The sequence below is a fragment of the Dendropsophus ebraccatus genome, chromosome 13 (genome assembly GCF_027789765.1).
Source record: "Dendropsophus ebraccatus isolate aDenEbr1 chromosome 13, aDenEbr1.pat, whole genome shotgun sequence".
Lineage (NCBI taxonomy): Eukaryota > Metazoa > Chordata > Amphibia > Anura > Hylidae > Dendropsophus > Dendropsophus ebraccatus.
In genome coordinates, this window is record NC_091466.1 from 7,805,244 (window position 1) to 7,832,740 (window position 27,497).

At 47.3% G+C, this 27,497-nt stretch overlaps 1 protein-coding gene across 4 annotated transcripts in view; it reads left to right on the top strand.

Annotated features, from left to right (window-relative positions):
• Positions 1 to 27,497, top strand: part of ARHGEF2 (Rho/Rac guanine nucleotide exchange factor 2) — a 124,716-nt gene that overhangs the window by 75,203 nt on the left and 22,016 nt on the right. For all 4 annotated transcript variants that reach the window (XM_069949316.1, XM_069949315.1, XM_069949318.1 and 1 more), the window contains one exon: positions 15,666 to 15,828. In XM_069949316.1, coding sequence (XP_069805417.1) covers positions 15,666 to 15,828 — 163 coding nt within the window. The remainder of the gene's footprint in view (positions 1 to 15,665; positions 15,829 to 27,497) is intronic.

Sequence of the window (27,497 nt, forward strand, 5' to 3'; positions counted from 1 at the left end):
TAGTGATCAGTACTACACACCAGGATATAGAGAGCAGTGATATCATTGTATATACACATCACTGGTCAGAGGGCACTAGTATAGTGATCAGTACTACACACCTGTATATATAGAGATCAGTGATATCACTGTATATATACATCACTGGTGAGGGCACTAGTATAGGGATCAGTACTACACACCTGTATATATAGAGAGCAGTGATATCACTGTATATACATCACTGGTGAGAGGGCACTAGTATAGTGATCAGTACTACACACCTGTATATATAGAGAGCAGTGATATCACTGTATATACATCACTGGTGAGAGGGCACTAGTATAGTGATCAGTACTACACACCGGTATATATAGAGAGCAGTGATATCACTGTATATACATCACTGGTGAGAGGGCACTAGTATAGTGATCAGTACTACACACCAGTATATATAGAGAGCAGTGATATCACTGTATATACATCACTGGTGAGAGGGCACTAGTATAGTGATCAGTACTACACACCTGTATATATAGAGAGCAGTGATATCACTGTATATACATCACTGGTGAGAGGGCACTAGTATAGTGATCAGTACTACACACCTGTATATATAGAGAGCAGTGATATCACTGTATATACATCACTGGTGAGAGGGCACTAGTATAGTGATCAGTACTACACACCAGGATATAGAGAGCAGTGATATCATTGTATATACATCACTGGTGAGAGGGCACTAGTATAGTGATCAGTACTACACACCAGGATATAGAGATCAGTGATATCACTGTATATACATCATAGAACATACATAGAGTATAGTGATCAGTACTACACACCTGTATATATAGAGCAGCTATATAACGTTATTACGGTGCCTGTGTCACTACCGGTCATGTAATATCCCATGTTATATTCCGTGCTGTTTCTTCCCATCATTTCATCACACGGTGAATGTTACTATTATTATTACGGTATTCTGTGCGGTGCTAGGGGACGCCTGCGCCGTGTTATTATCCCTGCAGGGTCCTGTGAGCCGTCAGGTAAATCACTTTATGTTCTGTGACGGCGTAATGACAGCGCTGTGTATGTGTAATACAGGGTTATGTCACTTATAATATATCTCCTACACCACTATAGTGGTGCGCAGGTCACTGCCCTGTGTGACCAGTACTGATGGATCCACCATCCACATCAATGGTCACATCCTGATCAGCGTGAATGGTGCCATGTATATGATGGATAGATCACTATGGAGGTCCTCCGTGTACTCTCAGTAACCTATCACTGGGAATAAGAGGAGACGGGAGCTGTAGGTGACGTAGTGATATGGCGGGGGTCCAGGACGGGGGTCTGGACTCTGTCAGGCGGGCCGGGCTTCTCACATCAAAGGCCTCAGACTAAATTCATGTGAGCGGCCCATTGTGATTATGGGCGAGCAGCGAGTATGTCATCGTCTCAGCACCGCGCCCTGCCCTTTCCTTCCTGACTATTAACTTTCTTCTGTGGTCGCTGTATTACTGCTCCAGTACTCGCTCCGCACAGTCATCTCTCCCTGATGGTATATATAATGTATACTATACTACATACTCCGCACAGTCACCTCTCCCTGATAGTATATATAATGTATACTATACTACACACTCCGCACAGTCATCTCTCCCTGATAGTATATATAATGTATACTATACTACACACTCTGCACAGTCACCTCTCCCTGATAGTATATATAATGTATACTATACTACACACTCTGCACAGTCACCTCTCCCTGATAGTATATATAATGTATACTATACTACACACTCCGCACAGTCATCTCTCCCTGATAGTATATATAATGTATACTATACTACACACTCCGCACAGTAGTCACCCTGTGTTCTCTCCATAATGGTATATATAATGTATACTATACTACACACTCCGTACAGTCATTTTCTCCCAGATAGTGTATATATAATGTATACTATACTACACACTCCGCACAGTCATCTCTCCCAGATAGTGTATATATAATGTATACTATACTACACACTCCGCACAGTCACCTCTCCCTGATAGTATATATAATGTATACTATACTACACACTCCGTACAGTCATTTTCTCCCAGATAGTGTATATATAATGTATACTATACTACACACTCCGCACAGTCATCTCTCCCAGATAGTGTATATATAATGTATACTATACTACACACTCCGCACAGTCACCTCTCCCTGATAGTATATATAATGTATACTATACTACACACTCCGTACAGTCATTTTCTCCCAGATAGTGTATATATAATGTATACTATACTACACACTCCGCACAGTCATCTCTCCCAGATAGTGTATATATAATGTATACTATACTACACACTCCGCACAGTCATCTCTCCCTGATAGTATATATAATGTATACTATACTACACACTCCGCACAGTCACCTCTCCCTGATAGTATATATAATGTATACTATACTACACACTCCGCACAGTAATCTCTCCCTGATAGTATATATAATGTATACTATACTACACACTCCGCACAGTCATCTCTCCCTGATAGTATATATAATGTATACTATACTACACACTCCGCACAGTCATCTCTCCCTGATAGTATATATAATGTATACTATACTACACACTCTGCACAGTCACCTCTCCCTGATAGTATATATAATGTATACTATACTACACACTCCGCACAGTAATCTCTCCCTGATAGTATATACAATGTATACTATACTACACACTCCGCACAGTCATCTCTCCCTGATAGTATATATAATGTATACTATACTACACACTCCGTACAGTCATTTTCTCCCAGATAGTGTATATATAATGTATACTATACTACACACTCCGCACAGTCACCTCTCCCAGATAGTATATATAATGTATACTATACTACACACTCTGCACAGTCACCTCTCCCTGATAGTATATATAATGTATACTATATTACACACTCCGCACAGTCATCTCTCCCTGATGGTATATATAATGTATACTATACTACACACTCCGCACAGTCATCTCTCCCAGATAGTGTATATATAATGTATACTATACTACACACTCCGCACAGTCATCTCTCCCAGATAGTGTATATATAATGTATACTATACTACACACTCCGCACAGTCATCTCTCCCAGATAGTGTATATATAATGTATACCATACTACACACTCTGCACAGTCATCTCTCCCTGATAGTATATATAATGTATACTATACTACACACTCTGCACAGTCACCTCTCCCTGATGGTATATATAATGTATACTATACTACACACTCCGCACAGTCATCTCTCCCAGAGAGTGTATATATAATGTATACTATACTACACACTCTGCACAGTCACTTCTCCCTGATAGTATATATAATGTATACTATACTACACACTCTGCACAGTCACCTCTCCCTGATAGTATATATAATGTATACTATGCTACACACTCTGCACAGTCACCTCTCCCTGATAGTATATATAATGTATACTATACTACACACTCCGCACAGTCACCTCTCCCTGATAGTATATATAATGTATACTATACTACACACTCTGCACAGTCACTTCTCCCTGATAGTATATATAATGTATACTATACACTCTGCACAGTCACCTCTCCCTGATAGTATATATAATGTATACTATACTACACACTCCGTACAGTCATTTTCTCCCAGATAGTGTATATATAATGTATACTATATTACACACTCCGCACAGTACTCCACCTGGGTAAGTGTGCGTTTGTTCAGAGCAGTGGACAGGGGTGTTACGCAGGGCCGTCACACCAGACATGTGTCAGGTGATCTCGGTAGGACCGGCCACCGGCAGCCTTCCTCAGGTTGTGTGCTGTATTACAATTCCACTCCATTCACATGAATGGAACTGAGCTGCAATTCCAGACACAAACTGAGGACAGTAGTGGCGCTTTTCCTGGAGGAACACAAATCCTGGTTATCCCGGCCAAACCTCGGCTATCACCAGGAGTGGTCAACCATCTGATGGATATGAGGGCCCCTTTAGCCTCCCCTGATGGCAGATCTCAATAGAACGTGTCAGATTCGTCCAATCCTCATCATTTTGGAGAGCCGCAGCCGGAGGAGTCTGTCAGTAGCTTTCTCCCCGGTCAGAAAACATGAAGATTCAGCTGAGCCGAGTGTTTGTGTCTTTGGGAACACTGGGAGAGGGCGCTTTCAGCTGAATGAAAGCTATCATTACTGTATAGCCAGCTTAAAGGGGTATTCCAGCCCCAGTGTTATATTTGGTATGATGCTGAGGCGAGAGAACATACTTACCTGTCCCTGGTTCCCTGCAGCTTCCCATTCACCTGTGTCTGGTTCCCCAAGCATCTCTCTTCTTCCTGCTTCCAAGACAAGTACTCATAAGCAGGACCTGCCCGATCAGCCAATCATAAGCTGCAGCAGTGTCCAGTCTTGGCCAGTGATTGGCTGATCCGGCAGGTCCTGCCCCTGGGTGTTCCTCTTGGACTCTAGGTGAGTATGTGTGGTTTTCTATCATACTGTATTCCACGAGAGCTGGAATATCCCTGCTGACAGACTCCGCTGTTGGTGACTTATCCCCACATATATAAGGATTGGGCAGTTGAAATCCAGCCTGTCTGATCCTTCATTCCCATCGGGGAAGGGTCAGGAGACCGGGGCTGGTGAGTAAGGAATACATTGTATTTCCACCTGCAGAATTCATCCAGGAGCCCAGATCTCTGCTTCCGCTTACTATCCTGGTGTGGTCTCATGCAGCGGAGGGTCCGGCCGGCCCTCATGGACAGCGGTTGTGATGGCTACGCCCCTGGCTCAGCTCCTGAGGGTGAGGCAGCCAGGATCCTGCAGTCCCAGCATCTTTGCAGACGGTGTTTTTGTAGGATTTCCTGCAGGAGCTCTGGTTTCCTCTCTCCTCCGCCGTCTACGTGCCCGAGGCGAGGAAATTAGAGTGTAAGCTCTGCAGACGCAGGGTTTGTTATGTCTGGATGAAGCTGAGGTTACCTAACCGTTATGGTCACTATGATAACCTCCATCGTCCGTTGTAAGGACAGCGTTCGGCCGTCAGGGGAACGAAGCTGCTCGGCCCTAAAAAGGGAACCTGAATCTCATGTAAACGAGTTCTTTTTATAAATGTCCCCGCGCCTTCGCACCCAAGAAAAACAAGGCCTTTCAGTAGGACCATGCCCGCACTCTCTACGTACAAGCTGTCTCCTACGCCAGATCCGCCAGGCAGACACCACCGCCACCTGTCCCCTAATCCCATTAAACGACACCAGAGACGACCAGTTATGGAAAGTGAGCGAAAAATAATGGTAAAGGTTGCAGGAGGGCGCAAAGTTCATTTAAAGGAGAATGTGCGTAAAGTGTCCAGGTGGACTCTTAAAGGGGTAGTTCACCCCCCAAAAAAGTTCTTTCAAATCCACTGGTCCCAGCAAGTGCCAGAGATTTGTAATTTACTCCTATGGAAAAATCTCCAGTCTTCCAGTACTTATCAGTTGCTGTATGTCCTGCAGGAAGTGGTGTATTCTTTTCAGTCTGACACAGTGCTCTCTTCTGCCACCTCTGTCCATGTCAGCAACTGCCCAGAGCAGCAGCAAATCCCCATAGAAAACTTCTCCTGCTTTTCAGACTGGAGAGAATATAACACTTCCTGCAGGACATACAGCAGCTGATAAGTACTGGAAGGTGAGTTGTTTTTTTTTTTTTTTTTTTTTTAATAGAAGTAAATTACAAATCTTTGGCACTAGTTGATTCGAAAGAATTTTATGGGGGTTGAACAACGCCTTTAATATCTTACTTATTAGCGATTGAAGATCTGGGTTTAGAAGGAGCTGTTAGTCTGCTATGTCCCCATGATAACACTTCCTGTTCTACTGGTTTCGCGTGGTTAAAGCAACATTGTTTTGGATACGTTGACCACAGCAGATGTTGCAAGTGGAGATGGTGAGATGGGGGGTTTATGGCTCTGGTTATATGGGGTCCCTATGGGGGTCTATATGGGGGGGTATAGTTTTCTATACTTTTGCGCCTTCCTGCAACTTTATCTTCAGAATACTTCCCACCTACTTTCCATGACTAGTCATCCCTGGTTTTGTGAAGGCCGAGGAGCGGTCCATCTTGTAGGTTATACACTCCCGTATTCCCAGCCCCCGATATTACACAGGTGGTGGGGCGGCCTTGGTGTGAGGACACTGCTGGGTGTAGGATGTGGTGCACAGCCGTGAGTCATAGCCGCACATTGTGACAGGGAAGCAAGATCACCCTGAACATTACCAGGGAACCCGCCATACTCAGCGCAATCAGACGCCACTACTACACCCATCATTACTGGACTTTATTAGTCATATACGGTGCCTGGGGGCTGAGGAGAGGTGGGCAGGTATGAGACAGGACAGTATACAGCTATAGGAATGAGGCAGTATACACCTATAGGTATCAGGGAGGACAGTATACACCTATAGGTATGAGGCTATATACACCTATAGGTATAAGGCAGGACAGTATACATCTATAGGTATGAGGCTATATACACCTATAGGTATAAGGCAGGACAGTATACACCTATAGGTATGAGGCTATATACACCTATAGGTATAAGGCAGGACAGTATACACCTATAGGTATGAGGTAGGACAGTATACACCTATAGGTATGAGGCAGGACAGTATACATCTATAGGTATGAGGCTATATACACCTATAGGTATAAGGCAGGACAGTATACACCTATAGGTATGAGGCTATATACACCTATGGTATGGGGCAGCACGGTATACACCTATAGGTATGGGGCAGCACGGTATACACCTATAGGTATGGGGCAGCACGGTATACACCTATAGGTATGAGATAGTATACATCTATAGGTATGAGTCAGTATACACCTATGCTATGGGGCAGCACGGTATACACCTATAGGAATGAGGCAGTATACATCTATAGCTATGAGGCAGTATACACCTATGCTATGGGGCAGCACGGTATACACCTATAGGAATGAGGCAGTATACATCTATAGCTATGAGTCAGTATACACCTATGCTATGGGGCAGCACGGTATACACCTATAGGAATGAGGCAGTATACATCTATAGCTATGAGGCAGTATACACCTATGCTATGGGGCAGCACGGTATACACCTATAGGAATGAGGCAGTATACATCTATAGCTATGAGGCAGTATACACCTATGCTATGGGGCAGCACGGTATACATGTATCTGTAGTATCCTGTGTTGTATACCGCACTGCGGATGCCAGTAAATCCCTGTGAGGTTTGGGCTCCTCCTGTTCCCCGCCAGCTGTTCCCGTTGTTAGGAGCGGTGTCATCACACTGCGCCATCCCCCTGCCCGCCCTCACCACCATCACCACCACCACCGTGCCACCTGCCAGCCGCCCTGACACCACCGACCTCCGGCAATGTTTACTAAGGCCAGAGATGTATTACTGGTAATTATCTATGTAGCCGCTCATTGTGCAGGTGAAACCCGAGACCCCTGGGATAACCCGACTGGTGCCCATAGGGATACCTAACACCTATCATCATATACCGCACTGTACTGGGATAACCCGACCACTGAGGTGCCCATAGGGATGCCTAATACCTTCCATCATATACCGCACTGTACTGGGATAACCCGACCACTGAGGTGCCCATAGGGATGCCTAATACCTTCCATCATATACCGCTCTGTACTGGGATAACCTGACCACTGAGGTGCCCATAGGGATGCCTAATACCTTCCATCATATACCGCTCTGTACTGGGATAATCCGACTGGTGCCCATAGGGATACCTAACACCTATCATCATATACCGCTTTGTACTGGGATAACCCGACCACTGAGGTGCCCATAGGGATGCCTAATACCTTCCATCATATACCGCTCTGTACTGGGATAACCCGACTGGTGCCCATAATGATACCTAACACCTATCATCATATACCGCACTGTATTGGGATAACCCGACCACTGAGGCGCCCATAGGGATGCCTAACACCTATCATCATATACCGCTCTGTACTGGGATAACCCGACTGGTGCCCATAGGGATGCCTAACATCTATCACCTTATACCGCTCTGTACTGGGATAACCCGACTGGTGCCCATAGGGATGCCTAACATCTATCATCATATACCGCTCTGCACTGGGATAACCCGACCACTGAGGTGCCCATAGGGATACCTAACACCTATCATCATATACCGCACTGTACTGGGATAACCCGACTGGTGCCCATAGGGATACCTAACACCTATCATCATATACCGCTCTGTACTGGGATAACCCGACTGGTGCCCATAGGGATGCCTAACATCTATCACGTATACCGCTCTGTACTGGGATAACCCGACTGGTGCCCATAGGGATACCTAACACCTATCATCATATACCGCACTGTACTGGGATAACCTGACCACTGAGGTGCCCATAGGGATGCCTAATACCTTCCATCATATACCGCTCTGTACTGGGATAACCCGACCACTGAGGTGCCCATAGGGATGCCTTATACCTATTGTCACATACCGCTCTGTACTGGGATAACCCGACCACTGAGGTGCCCATAGGGATGCCTAACATCTATCACCGTATACCGCTCTGTACTGGGATAACCCGACTGGTGCCCATAGGGATACCTAACACCTATCATCATATACCGCACTGTACTGGGATAACCCGACCACTGAGGTGCCCATAGGGATGCCTAACACCTATCATCATATACCGCTCTGTACTGGGATAACCCGACTGGTGCCCATAGGGATGCCTAACATCTATCATCATATACCGCTCTGTACTGGGATAACCCGACTGGTGCCCATAGGGATACCTAACACCTATCATCATATACCGCTCTGTACTGGGATAACCTGACCACTGAGGTGCCCATAGGGATGCCTAATACCTTCCATCATATACCGCTCTCTACTGGGATAACCCGACCACTGAGGTGCCCATAGGGATACCTAACACCTATCATCATATACCGCACTGTACTGGGATAACCCGACTGGTGCCCATAGGGATACTAACACCTATCAACATATACCGCTCTGTACTGGGATAACCCGACCACTGAGGCGCCCATAGGGATACCTAACACCTATCATCATATACCGCACTGTACTGGGATAACCCGACTGGTGCCCATAGGGATACTAACACCTATCAACATATACCGCTCTGTACTGGGATAACCCGACCACTGAGGCGCCCATAGGGATACCTAACACCTATCATCATATACCGCACTGTACTGGGATAACCCGACTGGTGCCCATAGGGATACTAACACCTATCAACATATACCGCTCTGTACTGGGATAACCCGACCACTGAGGTGCCCATAGGGATGCCTAACATCTATCACCGTATACCGCTCTGTACTGGGATAACCCGACTGGTGCCCATAGGGATGCCTAACACCTATCATCCTATACCGCTCTGTACTGGGATAACCCGACCACTGAGGTGCCCATAGGGATGCCTAATACCTTCCATCATATACCGCACTGTACTGGGATAACCCGACTGGTGCCCATAGGGATGCCTAACACCTATCATCATATACCGCTCTGTACTGGGATAACCCGACTGGTGCCCATAGGGATGCCTAACATCTATCATCATATACCGCACTGTACTGGGATAACCCGACTGGTGCCCATAGGGATGCCTAACACCTATCATCATATACCGCTCTGTACTGGGATAACCCGACTGGTGCCCATAGGGATACCTAACACCTATCATCATATACCGCTCTGTACTGGGATAACCCGACCACTGAGGTGCCCATAGGGATGCCTAATACCTTCCATCATATACCGCTCTGTACTGGGATAACCCGACCACTGAGGTGCCCATAGGGATGCCTAATACCTTCCATCATATACCGCTCTGTACTGGGATAACCCGACTGGTGCCCATAGGGATGCCTAACATCTATCATCATATACCGCACTGTACTGGGATAACCCGACCACTGAGGGGCCGTGATCTGTACCCATAGATCTGTACCCATAGACGCGTCACCTTCCATCACATACCGCTCTGTACTGGGTCGGGGTTCCCTGTATTAGATTGTAAGCTCTGCTGGCGGGCGTTAATCCGACGTCCTCCCAGACGAGGATTTGTAGCCAAATCAGCGGATCAATTCCTCATTTACATATTCAAATGTGGAGCTCCTCAGATTTCCGTCTCGGTTTTGGCACTTTTATGTCACATGACCTGACAGCGATGTGACTGATCCCCCTCAAAGTCTTATAATCCGACGTCTTTATACAGCGCCGCTCTTATATGTAAAGTAGATCTCGTCTGGCCTCATGCAAATGGAGGGTAATCATTGTATAATTGTGACGGGGATTAGGCTTAAACCGCAGAGCTGAGAGTTTGTTACAGTGTTACAGTCTAGACAATCTTTAAAGGGGTCATAGAGAAGCATGGTTCTTTTTTTTTATTTTATTTTTTTCGAACAACAGCGCCACCCTCGTCCTCAGGTTGTGTGTGGTATTACAACTTTCTCTATTCACGTCAATAGAGGTGAACTGCAATACTACACCCGAACTGAGGACATGGTTGGCGCTGTATCAGAAAGATAGCGGCTGTGTTTTTGTGACAGAACGGCCAGGTATCAGCCATACAATCTACTGGAAAGTTACTGACTGCTCACATGATTGTGACGTCATGGGCGGAGCTTAGGAGTCACATGACTGCTGTTGTGGGAAAACCAGCCACCAGCTGCTACTGTGTAGAAACCATACTGTGACTACAGGGATGTAAAGGTGGAGGAAACGCTGTGTGGAGTCCCCCTTTAAGAGACCAGTGTCCATGTGGGGGGGGGCTTCCTTACACTATATGGTGTCTGACTCCTTATCGTCTGCCTCCCCGGTATACAGAGGAGGTGGGTGATGGTGTCCTGGACATTGTCTGTGTAATCTGCAGGACGCAGCACAGGAAGCGGAGAGCGAGCTCAGTGCCAGGCGGCCCCAGCAAAGCCCATTACTAATAATAACAGGGGAACCAGACTAAATAATCATCAGACACCGCACTGCCCAGGCCGGGAAGAGGGAAATAACGTACACAGGGGCCGTCATCTATAACTGTAATGCTGTTTATTTGTTTTCTTAGAACCAATTATATCATTGGGGGGGGGGGGGGGTATCATTCTGAGGGCGTTGTAATATAGAAGTATCCAGGCTTTATTCTGCCTGCATCTTATCTCCTCACACCTGCTGCCTGCATCCTCCCTCCCCCTCACACCTGCTGCCTGCATCTTATCTCCTCACACCTGCTGCCTGCATCCTCCCTCCCCCTCACACCTGCTGCCTGCATCTTATCTCCTCACACCTGCTGCCTGCATCTTCCCTCCCCCTCACACCTGCTGCCTGCATCTTATCTCCTCACACCTGCTGCCTGCATCTTCCCTCCCCCTCACACCTGCTGCCTGCATCTTATCTCCTCACACCTGCTGCCTGCATCCTCTCTCCCCCTCACACCTGCTGCCTGCATCCTCCCTCCTCCTCACATTTGCTGCCTGCATCTTCTCTCCTCCTTACATCTGCTGCCTGCATCTTCCCTCCCCCTCACACCTGCTGCCTGCATCTTATCTCCTCACACCTGCTGCCTGCATCTTCCCTCCCCCTCACACCTGCTGCCTGCATCTTATCTCCTCACACCTGCTGCCTGCATCTTCCCTCCCCCTCACACCTGCTGCCTGCATCTTATCTCCTCACACCTGCTGCCTGCATCCTCTCTCCCCCTCACACCTGCTGCCTGCATCCTCCCTCCTCCTCACATTTGCTGCCTGCATCTTCTCTCCTCCTTACATCTGCTGCCTGCATCTTCTCTCCTCCTCACATCTGCTGCCTGCATCTTCTCTCCTCCTCACATCTGCTGCCTGCATCTTCTCTCCTCCTCACACCTGCTGCCTGCATCTTCTCTCCTCCTCACATCTGCTGCCTGCATCTTCTCTCCTCCTCACACCTGCTTCCGGTATCTTCTCTCCTCCTCACACCTGCTGCCTGCATCTTCTCTCCTCCTCACACCTGCTGCCTGCATCCTCCCTCCTCCTTACATCTGCTGCCTGCATCTTCTCTCCTCCTCACATCTGCTGCCTGCATCTTCTCTCCTCCTCACACCTGCTTCCGGTATCTTCTCTCCTCCTCACACCTGCTGCCTGCATCTTCTCTCCTCCTCACACCTGCTGCCTGCATCCTCCCTCCTCCTTACATCTGCTGCCTGCATCTTCTCTCCTCCTCACATCTGCTGCCTGCATCTTCTCTCCTCCTCACACCTGCTGCCTGCATCTTCTCTCCTCCTCACACCTGCTTTCGGTATCTTCCCTCCCCCTCAGACCTGCTGCCTGCATCCTCCCTCCTCCTCACATCTGCTGCCTGCATCCTCCCTCCTCCTCACATCTGCTGCCTGCATCCTCCCTCCTCCTCACACCTGCTGCCTGCATCTTCTCTCCTCCTCACATCTGCTGCCTGCATCTTCTCTCCTCCTCACATCTGATGCCTGCATCTTCTCTCCTCCTCACATCTGCTGCCTGCATCTTCTCTCCTCCTCACATCTGCTGCCTGCATCTTCTCTCCTCCTCACATCTGCTGCCTGCATCTTCTCTCCTCCTCAATCTGCTGCCTGCATCTTCTCTCCTCCTTACATCTGCTGCCTGCATCTTCTCTCCTCCTCACACCAGCTGCCTGCATCCTCTCTCCCCCTTACATCTGCTGCCTGCATCTTCTCTCCTCCTCACACCTGCTGCTTGCATCTTCTCTCCCCCTCACACCTGCTGCCTGCATCCTCCCTCCTCCTCACATCTGCTGCCTGCATCTTCTCTCCTCCTCACATCTGCTGCCTGCATCTTCTCTCCCCCTCACACCTGCTGCCTGCATCTTCTCTCCTCCTTACATCTGCTGCCTGCATCTTCTCTCCTCCTCACACCAGCTGCCTGCATCCTCTCTCCCCCTTACATCTGCTGCCTGCATCTTCTCTCCTCCTTACATCTGCTGCCTGCATCTTCTCTCCTCCTCACACCAGCTGCCTGCATCCTCTCTCCCCCTTACATCTGCTGCCTGCATCTTCTCTCCCCCTCACACCTGCTGCCTGCATCCTCCCTCCTCCTCACACCCGCTGTCTGCATCTTCTCTCCTCCTCACATCTGCTGCCTGCATCTTCTCTCCCCCTCACACCTGCTGCCTGCATCCTCCCTCCTCCTCACACCCGCTGTCTGCATCTTCTCTCCTCCTCACACCCGCTGCCTGCATCTTCTCTCCCCCTGGTCAGGGTTAGAATGGCTCTGAATCGTTGGGCTTTGGGGGACTCTTATGGTATACAGCAGCTTTACTCTTTGCAAAAAGATTTGTTAGGACAGTGATCTCCAATGTGTTTCTCTACTGCTAAACTACAAGTCCCAGCATGCAGCACTGGTCTCTTATAGAGAGAGAGAGAGGTTGACAAGTTTATTTCCGGAAGGCGTTGAGTAAGGAGAAGCAGCGGAGCGTCACACGGTGGGGGTTGTAGTTGCTCAGTAACAGGAAGTGTAAGACTTGTGTCACCCGGAAACCCGCTCCCTCTGCCGGAGATTTCCCAACTGTAAACTCTGTGGCCACACAGCAGATCACATAGAGCGGGCGGGCATGCTGGGAGTTGTAGTTGTACCACAGGTTGTAAATTACTGGTATGTTGTCTGGGGGCCCCAGCGTCCTGTGACGGGAAGGTGACACAGTGACCGGAGGAATTTATAAGGTGACGGGATGTGATGTGTGATTCACTTCCCCCCTCCTGTCAGTGACTGGGGGGATTCCTGGTAGAGCTTCCTGTAAATCCATCTGATGTGTCCTCTGAGACCCCTGACCCCACATCGCAGCATATTCACTTTACGACACGTGAAATCTCAGGATCTGCTTTACTGGTGGTGAAATCAATATGGCCACCAAGTCTCCCAGTATGAGGCTGTTACATAGTCATGGCTGGTGACTGGAGACTATAACCCCTATCCTCCTCATATATGGGGAGTAGATGGGCTGTAGTTGTATGATTGTATTAGATACACCGCCAGGCACAGTATCGCACACACACCAGGCTCGGATACACCGCCAGCGTCTGCGGTTGTGTGTTGTCGTGGAGTTGGTGACAGTCGCACCTCTCCATCTCCGCAGTGATGTTAGTAGATGAGGGAGGCTCCTGGCTCCGTTGATGGTTGTCATGGTTATACATAGAAAACTAGTGAGCACAGAGATATTTCAGGAATCTATCTATGTGTTGGTGGATAATGCAGCATTTACCCAGGGATGCAGCACCAGCACAGTCTCCGCAGCCCCTCCATACACGGCCCTGCCCGGGGAGAGGTGTCCCCTCGCAAGCTCCAGACCATGACCTGGAGGGCCAAGCGGCAGACCGAGCGGGGAGCGCCGGGGCTGGTAGGTTCACCCTACGTGACTACTGACTGCAGGATGTGACCTGTAGGCTCAGATCATGGCGGGAGGGAAGGAGGATGGATGATATGGGATCGTCCACTGACTTATGGCGGGAGACCTCATGGATGATATGGGATCGTCCACTGACTTATGGCGGCAGGTATCATGGATGATATGGGATCGTCCACTGACTTATGGCGGGAGACCTCATGGATGATATGGGATCGTCCACTGACTTATGGCGGCAGGCATCATGGATGATATGGGATCGTCCACTGACTTATGGCGGGAGACATTATGGGTGATATGGGAACGTCCACCAATTTATGTCGGGAGGCATCATGAATGATATGGCATTGTCCACTGACTTATGGCGGAAGACATCATGGATGATATGGGATCATCCACCTACTTATGGCGGGAGACATTTTGGATGATATGGGATCGTCCGTCAATTTATGTTGGGAGGGAAAATGAATGATATGGGATCAGAGATCGTCCACTGTGATGGGAGGGATGATGTATGATATGGCATCGGCACCGATTTATTACGGGAGGGATGATGGATAATATGGGAACATCTACTGACTTATGGCGGAAGGCATCATGGAAGATATGGCATTGTCCACCGACTTATGGCGGGAGGCATCGTAGATGATTTGGGATCAGGGATTGTCCACTGACCAGTGACGGGAGGGGTCATGGATGATATGGGATCGTTCACCGACTTATGGCGGGAGGGATAAGGGATGATATGGGAACGTCCACTGACCTGTGACTGTAGGGGTAATGGATGATTTGGGATCAGGGATCGTCCACTGACCTGTGACGGGAGGGGTCATGGATGATATGGGATTGTCCACTGACTTATGAGGGGAGGGATTATGGATGATATGGGAACGTCCACTGATTTATGGCAGGAGGGATAATGGATGATATGGGAACGTCCACTGACCTGTGACGGTAGGGGTCATGGATGATTTGGGATCAGGGATCGTCCACTGACCTGTGACAGGAGGGATAATGGATGATATGGTATCTGAGATCGTCCACTGACCTGTGGCGGGAGGGGTCATGGATGATATGGGATCAGGGATCTTCCACTGACCTGTGGCGGGAGGGGTCATGGATGATATGGGATCAGGGATCTTCCACTGACCTGTGGCGGGAGGGGTCATGGATGATATGGGATCAGGGATCTTCCACTGACCTGTTTGTATCTTTTCTATACAGAATAAAGAAAAAGAGAAAATGAAGGAGAGAGAGAAGGACGCCAAGGACAAGGACACCCGCTACACCAATGGCCACCTCTTCACCACCATCACCGTGTCCGGGACCACTATGTGTTTCGTCTGTAGCAAGAGCATCACAGCAAAGGAAGCTCTTATATGTCCCAGTAAGTATGTGAACCCCCTGGACACCCTTATTGTGTGATAATGTCACTGGACCCCTTTAGTTATCAGGGTCCCCTAATAACCTGGACATTATCGGCTATTAATATGGAGTACCCAGGGTTCCCATTCCCATCAGGCCTCTGTTACTATAGCCTGAGTGTATCCAGCAGACAGTGCTATGTGTGTCTGTAAGGAATCACTCCGTGTGTGGGTGTTGCAGCACTCCGAGTAGGCAAACCGTGAGGACCCCTACAGGTAACATTCATTATAAAGAGACAGACAATGCAGACAGCGAATGGTTAAATCTACTAGGACTGACACCGGCGCCCACCCGCCACTGGGCACAGACGTCAGCCAATGTCACTGCTGCATGCCTGCCGCCCACATTATCTTATCTTAAGGTGTGTTGCTATGGGTAAATCTGGTTGCTATGAATACATGTGGCCATCGATACGAGCCGCATCCCTGTCTGACCACATACAGACTTTCATTTATTTTAAGGGGAGCTCCATTCATCCTATGGCGTTACCCCAATGACCCCTGACTAATCATCCGGCTTATAAGCCCATAATGCTTCTGTCTTGAGGGAAATAAATTGGTGGAGTCCGATAGGTATTCGCTGGCAGGGGAACATAGGTGTTTGGACGGTGGTTACGACGTGGATATTCTGGAGCAGGTACATGGCGCACGCAGTCACTATCTGGCGGCACATTTGTCACCGGCACTCTTGTTCGTGGGACGGTCTATGAGTAATTGTCTCTTTGATGTTGGCGTCTTCTCTGCGTGTGATAGATCGAGTTTCACGTTCCATCTGGCTGCAGTCATTCGATACAGGACGGCAGCTGGCCAAAAACCCAGACATTTTACACCTCCATCCAGCCCGCTGCTGGGAAATGCCTCGCGTGTCTCATAAAGACCAATGCAGGGGAGAAGGCGCGCCCAGTCTGGGCGTCAATGCTGGGGCTGGTAGTTCTTACGCCGATTCCCAGCTCTTATAGATGGTCGGTAAAGAATACATAAACCTTCGTGAGCTGGATACTGCTGGCAGTGGTAGTTCAGGATTGTGGAAATATCCCACCACGTGTGGTAGAGGCAATGACGTCCGTGCGTTCACCCATGATGGGGGATGTAGTCATGGGAGGTTCTGAGATATTACACACCGTGAAGGTTCACAGCTCCGAATCCTCTGCGGAGACTTGGTGCTGGGCGTAAGGAGCACTTACTGCAGCCCGGTTATTATTGAGGTCAATGTATACGCATGGTATTTATGTTTAGTTATATTGATAAAGTTGACCAGGCTGTTGGCCGTGCACACTGGGTAGTTGTCACTGATTTCAGCAGCCAACCATTAAAGGTGTATGGAGTCTCCCATCTCCAAATCATTGTGTTCGCCTGACACCTGTCTAGAGTGTATGGTTCCCTTTAATCCTTGGTCTGAAAAGCCCAATCTCCTTCAGCTCTCAGGGCATGATGGGAGTTGTAGTTTTGGAGTGGCTGGAAAGCCCCATGTCGGGGAACACTGCTGTAGGGTATAAGTAGATGGAACAATTAATAAGAACCCAATAGACAAGGTTACAAGACACCATGGACTGATGGCCCTGTTATCTAGTAAATTGGCTTTCGTTTACAGAGCCTTTACACGGACCAGGCAGAGAGGGCCACATGGACAAATTGCTAGTCCCCTATTACATGGTGAGACGTGCGGACGATGAGCAATGGTTTTTGTGGCCCCATCAGCTGACAAATGAGCATTTGCAGGCCCTATCACACAAGGCGATATCGGGGCCCTATCCCACAGGACAGGTATCATGTAAAAAATCGTTATATCATTCAAATTTAAGTAGTAATCTTTCCGTGTGTATGTCGGCAACGATCAAATGAGCTGGCCATAAAATCATCGCTAATCGTTCGCTAATCTTTCCGTGTCTGTTCACAACGCTTGTTTGTTATTACAATTTTCGTATACAAAGTATATAAATGTTCTTAATTATAATCGTAATTACGATTGTGAATAACAAACATCGTTCGGTCTACTATGGTGAATGATTTCAGGTCATTTGTTCACAATCGTTAATCGGGAAAAAAAAATCGCTTTGTCTACTAGGACCCTTAGGGCCCTATTCCACGGGACGATTATCGTTTGTATAATCGTTAACGATAAACGATCCAAATGACCGTTATTACGAAAGACCTGAAATCGTTCACCCATTTACATGGAAAGATAATAGTTACTTATGATTGTTCTTGCGGTCGTCTTGTCATCGCTATTGCGTTCGTCACTCCTGCGAACGACTTCTTATTCAATGCAAACGATTTGCGAACAAGCAATGATAAAAATAGTTCCAGGTCTTAATAAACGATCAACTGTTTCGTTTAGTGGAGACGCTGCCTTTCCCACTAGGAGTGAAATCTGAAGTGTTTTTTCTCAGTCAATCCATCTCCGCAGAGCAGCAGACGTGGAGACGCTGGGAGTCATCTTTGCCAACGTGGGATTTTTTTCAGAACATGCTGTTCTGTGGGCATGAGTACATTTCCAAAAATGTGTCTGCCCCCCCCAACCTCCCAGAATACATTATTGTTACATATGGCTGGCAGATCCCTAATGCAACTCACATCTTCTCTATTAGCCGTAGTGTTACAGATGAGGAATTCATACATTGTGGTTCCTGTACATGGGATCCCGATTCACTGATTTCCACATAAACTGATCACAAAGTCCACTTTGACCGGAGGTCTTGAGCAGGAGCAGGCTGAGGGGTGCCGAGCTGTATCCATGGTCCAGGGCGCGGATTAGACCCATAGACGTTCCCTTGTCTCTCATCTGGAGAGCAGTGCCAGGTCTGGAGCTATTCTGAGAACACATTGCCTTCTGGTTTTATGGAGACTTTAGTTTGTTCTGTTTGATCAGCAGGACTGTCATGACCCTTCATGGGGGGAGTGATGTGAAGGGGGGTTGAGGGTCCGAGTCTGGGGGTGTTAAAGAGAACCTGTCATCACTTCCTCCCTGCCTGAATCACAAGTCATCGGGATGGTCCCTGGTGCCTTCTCCAAGCTCCACAGAGACTTCTCCCTGTTTGCTTATGCGGAGAGATCTGTCAATCAAGGCTAGCGGGGGATGGGGGGAAGCCGCCATGGTCCCCCCTCCCCATGATGACTTATGATTCAGGAAACATAAATGCGATAACAGGTTCCCTGTAAGATTAAAGTTGATGAAAACTGACGATTTTAACCAAAGTGATTGATCGCTTGGTGAATATAAATAGCCAACAATAGTTTTAAGGTGGCCATAAACATATATAGAAGTAGGATGATGGTTGTGGACCCCTAGAACATAACATCGTCTGCGCAGTCTTGGTGCAGACACATCCATACTCAGTTCAGTACATATTAGGCATCAGAACAAAACTTGCCACATATCGATGACGCCGATGAGAACGTTCTTGCTTGAGCAAAAGATCTTCATTCTGACTGTTGGATGAAGATGGAAAACACGTCCGACATCTATGAAGACAATCTGTCCAATGAAAGACCACCATCATCTAGAAAGAAGTCAGCTGTGTTAGTTATTCCGATACTGCCTCGTAGAATAGGTCCAGCCATCAGCATTTGCTTGCTCCATGGTTGTTGCTGAATTCTGTTTAAACATCCTCAGTTGTCGTCCGCAGCTCTCCCCGTGTAAAGCGATCATTGAGATCTCCACTCATGTACGAAGCTGTCCAGTCTGTCTAATACGGCCTTTAGTCAGATGAAAGGTCTTTGTCCATGAATGATTCTTCAGAAAAGACAAGTAGATGGGTTGTGCTTCACCCATTGTATGTATGACCGGCCTGAGCGAATCTAACGCCCCCTATTGATGTACAATGTGTATGGCAGCCTCTGAGGAATGGTTGGAATACGGCTGAATCACATGATGGCCATCAACCTACTCCTGTCTGACATGTATGGTCACTTTGTCTGAACTCTTCGCTTGACTAAATCTACTATAATCCTTTAATAGCCATTAGCCGAATGCTCAGTCGACTGCTGTGTCCCGATTCCACCCATACACGTTAACGTTGGTTCGGCCATGCCTGCATGTGATTTCAATAAGGAGAGAAGAGACAGCTGCTGCCCGGCCTTTGTGGTGGTGTTTAATCTCTAGTAAAGACAAGTGAATCAGGTGCCTGAATCTATCACACCTCATCCCTCCTCTGACATTATGTGTTGGTGGAGTCGGGAGGCCGTCACACACACTACACCTGCAGCCAGTCCTGATATTTCTCCAGTGTGTACTGGGGCCTTTATTGTAGAACACGTTCACTATCAGACGGATATTGGGAGTGGGCAGCCATGATTATGTCAGAGGGGAGAAGGATCGGCAACGGATGATGTCAGTGGGGAGAAGGATCGGCGACGGATGATGTCAGTGGGGAGAAGGATCGGCAACGGATGATGTCAGTGGAGAGAAGGATCGGCAACGGATGATGTCAGTGGGGAGAAGGATCGGTAACAGATGATGTCAGAGGGGAGAAGGATGGGCCATGAATCTCACATGCCCTTAATAATGATGGGCAACATGATGATGTCAGAGGGGTGAAGGTTTGGCAACATGATTATGTCAGTGGGGAGAATGGGGCGAAGGATCGGCAACAGAGGATGTCAGTGGGGAGAAGGATCGGCAACAGATGATGTCAGAGGGGAGATGGATCGGCAACATGATGATGTCAGAGGGGAGAAGGATCGGCAATGGATGATGTCAGAGGGGCGAAGGATCGGCAACAGATGATGTCAGAGGGGAGAAGGATCGGCAACAGATGATATCAGAGGGGCGAAGGATTGACAACATGATGATGTCAGAGGGGAGAAGGATCGGCAAAATGATGTCAGAGATGAGAAGGATTGGCAACAGATGATGTCAGAGTCGAGAAGAATGGGCCCCCTATTATAGATAAGCCCCCACTGGTGGAGTCTCACAGCTATAAAGTTGGGGCTGATGCCCAGTAACATTGCGTGTTGTTAGCAGGCGACTACTCTCAATTCTTATTTGGAAACCCAGGTAGTCACTGACCAGTATTTCTCATAGGCTACCCATTGCAAGGCATAGGCGCTGAATATTTCAGAGGAGTTTGTATCCCTTGTATGTTTTCCTTAAAGAGATTGATCAGCAGTGTTAGGAATTAAAGGGTTAAGCTAGTTCTTTCCTCCTCAAGATTAATCCGTTAGTTTAATGCCCCCCTCCCCTGACTTCCCATAGGACCCCTTAATACGGCGCACGTTCTGCCAGCCCCCCTACAGCGATACTAATTATGGCAGACGTCCTCCCCTGGTGTTTGATGTGCTCAGCCTCCGGGCCAGATCTCATTCAGAGCGGTAATGGGAGGTTTACACGGTAAATACCGGGAGGCCGGGGGGGGGGGGATTTCCTCCCTCGATGATCGTTTATTTATCCTGGATAACAAGACCACAAAACCAACGACTTCTAATTCCAGATTAATGCGCCACCTATGACTGGACCCTCTAATCCCTCCGCTCTTCCCCATATGGATCCTCTAATAGTCAGATACTAAAGTCTGCCATAGACCACAGCAAAAACATCAACCAATTTATAGGATTCTCCATAGGAAATAAATCATACAGAGCTGAAATCTCCAAGGATTGTGGTGATATGTACGTACACAGTGACCCCACCAGCAGAATAGTGAGTGCAGCTCTGGAGTTTAATACAGGATGTAACTCAGGATCAGTACAGGATAAGTAATGTATGTACACAGTGACCTGACCAGCAGAATAGTGAGTGCAGCTCTGGAGTTTGATAAGTAATATAATGCATTTACAGAGTGACTGCTATGTTTATATACTTTGATATGGGGGTATAACCTCATGTGGGGTTATGTGGTCAGTGTGATATGAGGCTATAAGAACCCCCTATCTGGTTACCCAGGCCCCCTATCTTCATCTAGTCTCTTTCCCCATTGCAGCTGTCCCCACCTGTGCTGAGAGGCCATTCCCAGCAGCTGCACGGCCATCACCCTTAATAGCTTCCTTGTGCTCCGACAGACAACATCTGCGCGGGCGGTCAGCTGCAGCGGAGTGTAAATCCCGTCAGTCCCCGCCATGCCAGCCCCCTGCTCCTGGCATCACTGTGCTGCTGGTTATGTAATGTGTAATGCCGCATACACTCACCTGTCACTCTGCGCGCTACATTTATATCTGTGTGCACTTTGTAGATGACGGCGACTGTGTCCACAGACCAAAATATCTTCACTGCTAACATGTCTTCACCATGGAGAACACTGGCTGTGAATTATATGGCCATGCAGTGCTCCGTGGGGGCCCGTGTTGTGTCTCTATATATGAGACAGGCCCGTGTTGTGTCTCTATATATGAGGCCTGTGTTGTGTCTATATATGAGGCCTGTGTTGTGTCTCTATATATGAGACAGGCCTGTGTTGTGTCTCTATATATGAGGCCTGTGTTGTGTCTATATATGAGGCCTGTGTTGTGTCTCTATATATGAGGCAGGTCCGTGTTGTGTCTCTATATATGAGGCCCGTGTTGTGTCTCTATATATGAGGCAGGCCCGTGTTGTGTCTCTATATATGAGGCCTGTGTTGTGTCTATATATGAGGCCTGTGTTGTGTCTCTATATATGAGACAGGCCTGTGTTGTGTCTCTATATATGAGGCCTGTGTTGTGTCTATATATGAGGCCTGTGTTGTGTCTCTATATATGAGGCAGGTCCGTGTTGTGTCTCTATATATGAGGCCCGTGTTGTGTCTCTATATATGAGGCAGGCCTGTGTTGTGTCTCTATATATGAGGCAGGCCTGCGTTGTGTCTCTATATATGAGGCCTGTGTTGTGTCTCTATATATGAGGCCTGTGTTGTGTCTCTATATATGAGGCAGGTCCGTGTTGTGTCTCTATATATGAGGCCTCTGTTGTGTCTCTATATATGAGGCAGGCCTGTGTTGTGTCTCTATATATGAGGCCTCTGTTGTGTCTCTATATATGAGGCCTCTGTTGTGTCTCTATATATGAGGCAGGTCCGTGTTGTGTCTCTATATATGAGGCCTCTGTTGTGTCTCTATATATGAGGCAGGCCTGTGTTGTGTCTATATATGAGGCCTGTATTGTGTCTCTATATATGAGGCAGGTCCGTGTTGTGTCTCTATATATGAGGCCTGTGTTGTGTCTATATATGAGGCCTGTGTTGTGTCTCTATATATGAGGCAGGTCTGTGTTGTGTCTCTATATATGAGGCCTGTGTTGTGTCTTTATATATGAGGCCTGTGTTGTGTCTATATATGAGGCAGGCCTGTGTTGTGTCTCTATATATGAGGCAGGTCTGTGTTGTGTCTCTATATATGAGGCAGGCCTGTGTTGTGTCTCTATATATAAGGGCCCTTTTACACAGAAAGATTATCTGACAGATTATCTGCCAAAGATTTGAAGCCAAAGCCAGGAATGGATTTGAAAAGAGGAGAAATCTCAGGCTTTCATGTATGACCTGATCTCTGTTTATAGTCTGTTCCTGGTTTTGGCTTCAAATCTTTGGCAGATAATCTGTCAGATAATCTTTCTGTGTAAAAGGGCCGTAAGGCAGGCCTGTGTTGTCTCTATATATGAGGCAGGCCCGTGTTGTCTCTTTATATATGAGGCAGGCCCGTGTTGTGTCTATATATGAGGCAGGCCTGTGTTGTCTCTATATATGAGGCAGGCCCGTGTTGTCTCTTTATATATGAGGCAGGTCTGCGTTGTGTCTCTATATATGAGACAGGCCCGTGTTGTGTCTCTATATATGAGGCAGGCCCGTGTTGTCTCTCTCTCTCTCTCTCTCTCTCTATATATATATATATATATATATATATATATATATATATATATATATATGAATGAGGCAGGCCCGTGTTGTGTCTATATATATATGAGGTCTGTGTTGTGTCTCTATATATGAGGCAGTCCTGTGTTGTGTCTTTATATATGAGGTCTGTGTTGTGTCTCTATATATGAGGTAGGTCTTTGTTGTGTCTCTATATATGAGGCAGGCCCGTGTTGTGTCTATATATATGTGTATATGTATATATATATATATATATATATATATATATGAATGAGGCAGGCCCGTGTTGTGTCTCTATATATGAGGCAGGTCTGTGTTGTGTCTCTATATATGAGGCAGGCCCGTGTTGTGTCTATATATATGTGTATATGTATGTATATATATATATATATATATATATATATATATATATATATATATATATATATATATATATGAATGAGGCAGGCCCGTGTCGTGTCTCTATATATGAGGCAGGCCCGTGTTGTGTCTCTATATATGAGGCAGGTCTGTGTTGTGTCTATATATATGAGGCAGGCCTGTGTTGTGTCTCTATATATGAGGCAGGTCTGTGTTGTGTCTCTATATATGAGGCAGGTCTGTGTTGTGTCTCTATATATGAGGCAGGTCTGTGTTGTGTCTCTATATATGAGGCAGGTCTGTGTTGTGTCTCTATATATGAGGTCTGTGTTGTGTCTCTATATATGAGGCAGGCCTGTGTTGTGTCTCTATATATGAGGCAGGCCCATGTTGTGTCTCTATATATGAGGTCTGTGTTGTGTCTCTATATATGAGGCAGGCCCATGTTGTGTCTCTATATATGAGGCAGGCCCATGTTGTCACTATACACAGAACATTGTTTTCATACCCCATATATCTAGTTTCGTTGGGTTCCAAGACATAGAACATTATAATGAGATAATTGAAGAAGTTATTAAGAATCTGATGACAAGTCTCCAAGTAATTACCGGGATGTCAGCAAGATGTATCCAGACACTGAGTACACGAGGAGAACCGCAAATATATCCTGCGATACTGACTGCTGAGCTAGTGTATCTAACCCTATTGTGTGATACTGACTGCTAAACTAGTGTATCTAATACAATTGTGTGATACTGACTCTGTCCTGAGCTAATGTACCTAACCCTATTGTGTGATACTAACTGCTAAACTAGTGTATCTAAGCTTGTCCTGTGTGACTGCTCAGATCTGTATCTAATCCATTCATGTGTGATACTGTCTGCGGAGCTGTATATCTAACCCTAATATGTGATACTCTATGCCTAAGCCAGTCATGTGCGTACAGTGAATGTGCACTGCTGTAAGGTATCCTCTCCTGGGCGGACAGGGTATCTACATGCGCTGAGTTCCTATGACAGATTGGTGGCAGAGGATGTGGTCACAAGGCGTGTACGTGAGAAAGGTGAAAGTTCACATGAATGGTTTCTGTATAAAAATATAATGTTTCATGTAAAATAGTGACGGCCATTTTGTGACCAAAATAACATAAAAGTGGTTGTGGCAGATTAGTTTGTGTTAAACACGATAATACTGCCTGGTGTAATAGCGCCACAGAGTGCTCTTAATAATACAGCAATATAGAGATGCCTCCATTGGGACCTTCTCTGTGGTCGCAGTGTCCGGTATGGCGGTGTTCTCACCACTAGGCTGAGGTGATGGAGAGCGCTCAGCTGAGAGCGTGTGATGCGGTGACCGGGATGGCCGTATCTTGGTGTTGTACCGGGACCTTCTCTGTGGTCGCGGTGTCCGGTATGGCGGTGTTCTCACCACTAGGCTGAGGTGATGGAGAGCGCTCAGCTGAGAGCGTGTGATGCGGTGACCGGGATGGCCGTATCTTGGTGTTGTACCGGGACCTTTTGTGTGGTCGCTGTGTCTGGTATGGCGGTATGGCGGTGTTCTTACCACTAGGCTGAGGTGATGGAGAGCGCTCAGCTGAGAGCGTGTGATGCGGTGACCGGGATGGCCATATCTTGGTGTTGTACCGGGACCTTCTCTGTGGTCGCTGTGTCTGGTATGGCGGTATGGCGGTGTTCTTACCACTAGGCTGAGGTGATGGAGAGCGCTCAGCTGAGAGCGTGTGATGCGGTGACCGGGATGGCCGTATCTTGGTGTTGTACCGGGACCTTCTCTGTGGTCGCTGTGTCTGGTATGGCGGTATGGCGGTGTTCTCACCACTAGGCTGAGGTGATGGAGAGCGCTCAGCTGAGAGCGTGTGATGCGGTGATCGGGATGGCCGTATCTTAGTGTTGTACCGGGACCTTTTCTGTGGTCGCGGTGTCCGGTATGGCGGTGTTCTCACCACTAGGCTGAGGTGATGGAGAGCGCTCAGCTGAGAGCGTGTGATGCGGTGACCGGGATGGCCATATCTTGGTGTTGTACCAGGACCTTCTCTGTGGTCGCTGTGTCTGGTATGGCGGTGTTCTTACCACTAGGCTGAGGTGATGGAGAGCGCTCAGCTGAGAGCGTGTGATGCGGTGACCGGGATGGCCGTATCTTGGTGTTGTACCGGGACCTTCTCTGTGGTCGCGGTGTCCGGTATGGCAATTGTCGTGGAAGAAGACAACGTGAGACAGCTGCTCCAAATTAAAGGATTATTATTATTAAAACAAGATAACAATAATGTGACATACAGACGTGCACTTCATGTATGCAAGTCAGCGCGCTACAATCCGATAACAATACCGGGTTTTTATAATGTTCAAAATGTCCATGTAAGGTGGTTGCACCAATCCTGGAGCTTGAATCTTGGGCAAGGAGCACATTTTCTTATCTTCCACCATATTGAGATGTACGTGCAACAATTCTTGGGAGGGGCTCACAGGGTGGCTGACAAAGCATAGGTTTTACAAAAACACTTATTCTAGTTGTAAACAAGAAAAACTATCACATAAGCAGAAATATATTTTTCCATTCCACTCTAAGCATCAACTTGATATTAAAAACAGGGCAAGATGGCTGGATTGCCTTTATTTCTTTAACAATTCTCACCCTTTTGATAATATCATTATCACATATATGTTTTCTTTTTTTTTTTTTTTTTTTTTTTTTTTTTTTTATATATATATATATGTGTTTCTCGTTCCTGACTAACATCCTTCCTATCCGGAAATGACCCCTGAGACAGTCGGTAGGGGCATGGTATATACAGATAAGCTGCATATAACATGGGATACTCTATCCATTCCCAACCATCTATTAGTGACCATTTCCTCTAAGTATGAAGATATATTTTATTGAAGCACACACAGAAATATTTCTAACTAAATGGATAATAACAGCAACGTCCAGAGATGCACCACCATGCTACCGAACTGGGTCACAGGATTTACAAAGCCTATGGACTCTGTATCCGTTTTGCCGTGCTCCAGGCCACATGCTGTGTGTGTACACCTGTGGGACTCTTATTCAGGGATGATGTCTTCCACACGTCTCACAAACAGCCGAGAGTCTTCAGCAGAGACGGGCAGTTGAGCTGGGCTATCAGACGGTCATCCCTGATGCTGTCTTATCCTTTTAAGGGATGGACGGATCCACACCTTTGCTGCAACGAGAAACACAACACATTAGAAATTTCCAGGTAATGAGAAGCATTAAAATCAATCCTATCACCACCACTATGGGTTTTAATAAGTCTGATAGTATATTATTAAACCAGGCACCAATAGATCCCATCCAAAAGAAGGGATTCCACCCTTCCTTAGCTATATCTCTAGCCTTTTGCTGTAACTCTTTTACTTTATTCATGTGTGCCTCTATGGGGTCATGGGAATCTTCTATCCAGGTACAACACTCTTCCCCTATAATAGCACATGTTCCCCCCTCTATGGCCA